Genomic DNA, 7,253 nt, shown 5'->3' on the forward strand with positions numbered 1-7,253 from the left:
CTCCCCCCCCCCCCCCCCACATAAGATGCACCACTTGTTGGAGGAGGGAACCCAGAGTCTCTTTTGCAACTGAATGGTTTGGATTTGGTTCCTCATTTAAGACGCGTCCCTAATTATTGAGCTTCCCGTTTAAGATACGTCCCTAGTTTTCAATCACTTGGTTTGGGCAGTGGTAAACAAATACATCCGGTAATTTTCCTGTTTAAGTCAGGGTTTATTTTGGATCTTCCTTGATTCTTGATTTATAAAATGATATCACTTTCTATTTAAGAGGCAGTGAATATCTTTGATAAGTAATCGTTGTTAAATAATTACTTCAATGATTCCCTTATAAAACTGTTGTTAAATAATTTCTGTGATTGTATAATGGATGTATGGATGATTAAATGACCTTCGCTAAATAACCTGCACAATTATTCTTATCAACTAACCCTCGTTAAATAATCCCTTTGATTTTTAGACTCATTATATAACGCCCATGATTATTAGCCCATTAAATAACCCTCACTAAATAATCTCCATTCTTATTACTCTATCAATTAACTCTTGCTGAATAATCCCTGTGATTGTTAGACCCATTATATAATCCCCATGATTATGACCACATTTAACGAGGGTTTTAATAATTCTCACTATTTCATTCATTAGATAATTCTTGTTAGATAACGTGTGCGCTATTAGATAATCCTTATTAAAAGTCTCCACAGTAATAATTCTGTTATTTAGTCCCCATTAAATAATCCCAGTGATTGTTATGCATGTTAAATAACCCTTGTTAAATAATACCCAGGGTGGTCCTAACCATTAGATAATACTTGTTAAATAATTGGTGCTGATTCTAGTGTTAAATGTTTCTTGTTAAATAATTCTTGCAGTTGTTTTCCCTATTAGATAACCCTCGTTATGTAGTTGTCATAATTATCCCAAAAATCTCTGCAGTTGTTATCCATATTTGATAATCCTCGTTAAATAACCCCTGTAATTGTTACCTTAATATATAATCCCCGTGATTGTTATACTGTTAGATAATCCTTGTTAAATAATCTCCACAATTGTCACAGTAAATAATCTCTGCAATTGTTATCCATATTTGATAATCCGTGTAAATAATCCCCATGATTGTTATCTTGAAATATAATCCCTGTTATTGTTGTTTTGTTTGGTAATCCTCATGAAATAATCCCCACAATTATTTCATTAAATAGTTTCTGCAGTTGTTTTCCCATTATATAATTCTTGTTAAATAACCCCAACAATTGTTAACTCATTAAATAATCCTCTTTAAATAATTCCTGCAATTGCTATCTTTGTTAAAACTGTTCTTGTTAAATAATAGTTGTGATTATTTAATACTCATTAAATAATCTGTGTTACATAATCTCCATAGTTATCTTCCATGACAAATAATCCTAATTAAATAATCCCTGAAATTGTTATACTTAGTTAAATATGATTAAATAATTATTTCAGTTATCCCTGCAATTTTTACCCCTTTTAAATAATTATCACTTAATAATCCCTAAAATTGTTCTGTTCATTAATTATTATTAAATAATTCATGTAATTATTTTCCCCCGTTAAACAATTCTCATTAAATAATCCCTATGAATGTTATATTTGTTAGACAATTATCAGTAAATAATTGCTTTAGTTATCCGTGTTAGATAATTCTTATTAAATAATCCCTATGAATATTATGCTTGTTATTTAATTATCATTCAATAATTCCCAGTTATCCCTGTTTAGAAAATTAGATACTTCTCCTTTCTCCTTTAATAACATATGCAGTTATAATACCTGTAGAATAATTCTTGTGCTTATTCTACTTGTATGATTCTCATTAGGTAACCTTCATTTAAATATTGCTCGTTAGATAATCCCTAGAATTGTTATACCTGTTAGATAACCCTCATTTAATAATCTCTTGTGATTATTACATCTGTTGAATAATCTTCAAGATTATTATATTTGCTGGATAATCCTCATTACACATCCCCCACAAGAGTTATATTGTTAAATAATTCTCATTAAATATCCCCAAGTGTTATACTGTTCAATAATCCCCATTAACCCCTGCTTGTTATCCCATTAAAAAATCCGTACTCTATAATCTCTGCATTTATGATTATAATTCATGTGTTGAGATTGACATTCAATTATAATATAATTATCATTATCAATTTTATTATCATTACTAGCTAATTGCCTGTCAAGAATGACAGGGCAGGGAGCGGTGAGGATGGAGCCCCGCCACCCAATGCCCTGTGTTGCCACCGCTCTCCTTCTGGCCCGATGTAAGGCCGCTCCATTGCCGCCACCTGCAGGGAGCAGGCTGCTTTGCTGCCACTCTGTTCCTGCCATCATGGTGGCGCACTGCCACCGCCTCCTGTCGGGAGTGCTGTTGGAGCACTCTGGTTGTTTCAGACAGCCAATCAGAGTGTGACTAAAGTGTTACGAACAGACAGACAGACAAAGGCTTTTATAATATTAGAACTATTATATCAATTATAATACAATAATTATTCATTTCATTCCTGATTTCATTAGAACAAGCTGCCTAGCATTTCCAAGCCTGGCTTACTTATGAAACTACCAGCCCTCAAATGCAGCAGCCATCATTAGCAAATAAACCCTAAATTCATTAGGGTTTGTTAGCGGCTGCCTCCTTTCCCTGGCTTGTAGACAAGGTCGCGATGAATATTTGTTAAGTGGGTCACCAAGCCTGGGGACTTAGTAGTTCTCATTTGTTCCTCTCTTGTCTTTAATTAGCTGCAGGTTTTTTACGCAGTGGGTTTTTAATTGACGGACCAGGAACTGAGGTGGCCTCGGAATTTGGAGCTAGTAGAGCCGGTCCTCTCACTCTTGGTGAGTGCCTCGAGCCAGTAATGTCCCCCTGGAGGGATTGCATTATCTTCCAGGATCCCAAATATGCTTAATTTGCATAATGCTAATGAGGCAGGAGAAAGAAACGCCCCTGTGATGTACTAAGTTTCATTCCTCCTCTCCCCCTGGGTGGCTGTGCTTCCCCAGAGCTGGCTGCATCTTAGCCTCTAGCAGGCCTTTCTCATGAAACTGTTCTATGTGGCCAGAGCAGGCCCACCCCAGAGCTGGTCACATCTCAGCCTCTAGGAGGAGTTTCCCAGAGCATCAGAGGCTTCTGGAAAGGGCACAGGGGCCCAACAAATCTTTTCCATGACGGTCTAGGACCCACATTACCCCCTGCTTCTCTGGTGCTGCTTCATATCCATCATGCCTCCTGTTGCCCCCCTCAGGGTCTTTGCCAGCCTCCCACATCCCACAGTCCTCTTCCCTGCGGCCTGAAGATGACATCTTGTTCCAGTGGCGCCTGCGCCGGAAGATGGAGGTGGCAAGTGAGGGCACCTCGGGGGTTTGGAGGACTCCAGGTGTCCCCCCGTGGAGGGTAGGAGCCTGGTGGTGGGGAGGGGGCTGGGTTGTGGTTAACTTTGAGGGTGTTTTCAGGCTGCCCCACCCCAGAGCCAGTTGCATCTCCCGCCGGGTGAAGTAGATTGGTGTAGTGTTATATGTAACCATTGCCCAGCTGTTTCCCCCAGAGCCAGCTGCATCTCCCACTGACTGAGATAGACATGAGTAGTGTTATGTGCAGCTGCTCCATGCCAGAGCTGGCTGCATCTCTGCTTATGTGAATGCCCCCATGGCAGCGTTATATGCAGCCAGTATCCAGGTGTTCCACCCCAGAGCTGGCTGGACCTCAGCTCTATGTGACTCCCATCCAGGCAGCATTATTTGCAGCCATTCCCCAGCTGTTTTGGCCCCAGAGTTGGCCACATCTCCCACCGGGACCACTATATGCAGTTGTCATGCAGTTGTTTTACCTCCCCAAGCCAGCTGCATCTCCCACTGGGTGAGATAGATGTGAGTAGTGTTATGACGTAGATGTGTTAGTGTTCCACCCCAGAGCTGTCTGCATCTCAGCTCTGTGTGCCCCCCCCCCCCCCCCCCCCCCACACCACAGGCTCTTCCCTAGCTGTTCCACCCCAGAGCTGGCTACATCTCGGCTGTAGATGGTTTTATGGGGCTCTGGGGTCTCTGCCCACCACCATGAACCTCCCTGCTCTTACTCCCCCGTCTTTACCCATCTGCCCCTGCAGGGTGACACAGCATGGCTAGGCCTCAGGGCAGCATCTAGCAGCAGAGACAGTGGTCCCCAGGCCCCCCAGCAAGGGGTGGGGCCTGCTGGAGGGGGTGGGGCCTGCCCTCCAGCGGACCATGCCCCCATACAGCTGGCACCGGCACCTGCTCCTACCCTCTCCTGGATGCCTGGGGAAGATGGGGAGAGCTCCCATGATGCTCCAGGGCCCAGCAGAGGGACTCCTGTGACGCTTTCCCGTGATGCTTCGGGACCTGATAGAACTGTGCAGAGACCCAGCTCCCATGATGCTCTGGGGCCTGATGGAATGGTGCAGAGACCCAGCTCCCATGATGCTCTGGGGTCCAATGGAATGGCACAGAGATCCAATTCCCATGATGCTTCAGGCCCCAGCAGGTGGACACCGGTGACACTGTCCCATGATGCTTTGGGGCTGGATGGAACAGCACACAGACCCAATTCCCATGATGCTCCAGGCCCCAGCAGGTGGACACTGGTGACACCATCCTGTGATGCTTTGGGGCCTGATGGAACGACACAGAGACCCAGCTCCCATGATGCTGTGGGGCCTGATGGAATGGTACAGAGGCCCAGCTCCCATGATACTCTGGGGTCCAATGGAACAGCACAGAGACCCAATTCCCAAGATGCTTCAGGCCTTAGCAGGTGGACACCACTGACACTGTCCCATGATGCTTTGGGTCCTGATGGAATGGCACAGAGTCCCAACTCCCATGATGCTTTGGGGCCCAGCAGGTCACTGCCCCCTGGCCTTTCCCACAATGCTCTGGGGCGTGGGAGACCCAGCTCCCAGGCTGCTTCATGGCCAGGAGGACCAGCCCAAGAGACTGCATCCCATGATGCCTGGCGGCGGGACCCCCAGCCCAGGAGCCGGGCCAGGCTGCGACAGGGGGGCAGGGGTGGCCCGGAGTGCCCCCCCCAGGCTGTGCGCAGGGCCCTGGGGCAGGTATGGGGGCTGGATGTTGAGGGGTGGGCATGAGTGCAGGCTGGGGGGCAGTTAACTCCTAGCTTCCCTCCCAGGTGATCGCTGAGCGGCTGCTGTCGCCCCCCCTGGGGCAAGAGGAGTCTGTAGGCCCCCTGGGGCAAGAAGAACAACCTGTGGCCCCCCTGGGGCAGGAGTCGTTCCCCCCAGGTCAGGAGCCAGCCCCCCACACCCAGCTGCTGGGGCTTGCCGCTCGGCTCCTACAGGAGGCGGAAGGTAGGTGGGCAGATACAGAAGGGGGCAGTTCCCGAGGAAGAAAGGGGGTGTGGGGGGTGGGCAGAGTGATCCCTGAGAGGGCAGGGAGGAGGTGCTGGGCATATCTGGAGTGGAGGAGTATCCCCCTGGGGTTGGTTCAGTATGGGGGACATGACATGCAGCACAGTGCAGCTGTTGGGGGCAGGGGAGGGCCTGGGTGGGTTCCAGAGTAGGTGCAGGGAGCTGTTGGGCATGTCTGCTGAGGAGAATCCCCCCTGGGTATGTGCAGTACAGGGGGGCATGACGCACAGTGTCTGGGGGAGGGGTAGGGGACAGGTCTTGGCAGTTCCCATGGGGGTGGGAGAGGGACTGGGCATGCCTGCAGAGGAGGAGAATCGCCCTGGGGCAAATGCAGTGCAGGGAGCATGACGCAGTCCCTGATGTCTGTCTGACACGTCTCGCCTCCCCAGACTCGGACGGCACCGAGTTTGAGGCCGACCCGCTGCTGCAGGTGCTGCGGGGCCAGCGGGAGGTGCTGCGCCGGTGCCTGCGGTAAGGAACCCACCCCAGAGCTGGGTGCAGCCCTGTGCCGCCGGGTCCGTATTCTATGGGGCTCTTCACCAGTTGTCCCACCCCAGAGCTGGGTGCAGCCCCATGCTCCCTATACAGTGTTATATGCAGCTGTTCCACCCCAGAGCTGCCTGCATCCCCATGCTCACAAAGCAGTGTTCTATGTAGCCATTCCCCAATGCCGCACCCCGGAGCTGGGTGCATCTCCCATCATTCCTGTGCAGTGCTATATGCAGCCATTCCCAACTGTTCCACCCCAGAGCTGGCTGCATTTCACCAGGTTATATGCCCTCCCTGTGAGGGGTTATGTGCTGCCAGTCTCCAACTGCCCCACTTCAGAGCTGGACTCATCTGTATGCTTCCTATACAGCATTCTATGTAGGTGTTCCCCAGCTGTCCCACCCCAGAACTGGCTGCATCTGTGCTCACAAGGCGGTGTTCTATGCAGCCGTTCCCCAACTGTTGCACCCCAGACGTGAGCATATCTCAGTATCGCGTAAACTGCCTCTTTGAGGTGTTCTATGCAGCCGGTCCCTAGCTGCTTTACCCCAGAGCTGGGTTCATTTTGTGCTTTTTATAGAATGTTATATGCAGCTGTTCCACCATGGAACTGGCTGCATCTTGCCATATTAGAAGCCCCCCCCCCATGACATATACGCAGCCAATTTCCAGCTGCCCTGTCCCAGAACTGGGCGTATCTCCATGCTTGTGCAGTGTTATATGCAGCTATTCCTGGCTGTTCCACCCCAGAACTGGGCACATCTGCACACTCATAAGGCAGTGCTATATGTAGTCATTCCTAACTGCTCCACCCCAGAGCTGGCCACATCTTCCTGTGCCATACCATAAGCTCTCCCCATTGGCTGTTCCATGCAGCATTCTAGCTGCTCCACCCCAGAGCTGGCTGCACCTGGATGATGGATGTGATCTCCCCAAGTTAACCCTTTGCTCTCCCCCCCAGGGCCGTGGACCTCAAGGTGATGAGCTGGAGGGGGGGGGGCAGTGCTGAGCACGATGGCTCCCCCTGCTGACTGCCTCCCCTCCCCCCCATATCTCAGGACATCCCAGTGCTGAGAGTGCCTGGATTGGTGCCTTGGAGGGGGCAGGGGGGGCCAGAGGGGGCCCCTTTTGCCCCTCCCCCCAGCTGGGCTGAAGCTGTGCAATAAATATGTTTTGTTTGTTGGAGCTGGAAGTGTTCAATGGGGGGGGGTCCCCTCAATACCCCCTCCACGTGTCCCTTCCCCCGTTATTGGAGCTGCACTGTTGTGTCATCTGCCCTGTACTGCCGCTGCCTCAGGGGACTCTCCTCTTCAGGGGTGCTGGGGTAAAGAAGTGACCGGGGGGGGGGGGGGGGGG

General features: G+C 49.5%; 1 protein-coding gene across 1 annotated transcript in view; it reads left to right on the plus strand.

The window, feature by feature from the left end:
• PROSER3 (proline and serine rich 3) overlaps positions 1 to 7,180 on the plus strand; it is an 8,837-nt gene extending 1,657 nt beyond the window's left edge. The window contains exons 5-10 of the mRNA XM_025192368.1: positions 2,770 to 2,865; positions 3,273 to 3,421; positions 4,131 to 5,096; positions 5,171 to 5,348; positions 5,798 to 5,879; positions 6,859 to 7,180. Of these exons, the coding sequence (XP_025048153.1) occupies positions 3,359 to 3,421; positions 4,131 to 5,096; positions 5,171 to 5,348; positions 5,798 to 5,879; positions 6,859 to 6,928 (1,359 nt within the window). The 5' untranslated portion in view covers positions 2,770 to 2,865; positions 3,273 to 3,358 and the 3' untranslated portion in view covers positions 6,929 to 7,180. The remainder of the gene's footprint in view (positions 1 to 2,769; positions 2,866 to 3,272; positions 3,422 to 4,130; positions 5,097 to 5,170; positions 5,349 to 5,797; positions 5,880 to 6,858) is intronic.
• Positions 7,181 to 7,253: the final 73 nt, after the last annotated feature.

Source organism: Alligator sinensis, unplaced genomic scaffold (assembly GCF_000455745.1).
Source record: "Alligator sinensis unplaced genomic scaffold, ASM45574v1 scaffold113_1, whole genome shotgun sequence".
Classification (NCBI taxonomy): Eukaryota; Metazoa; Chordata; order Crocodylia; family Alligatoridae; genus Alligator; species Alligator sinensis.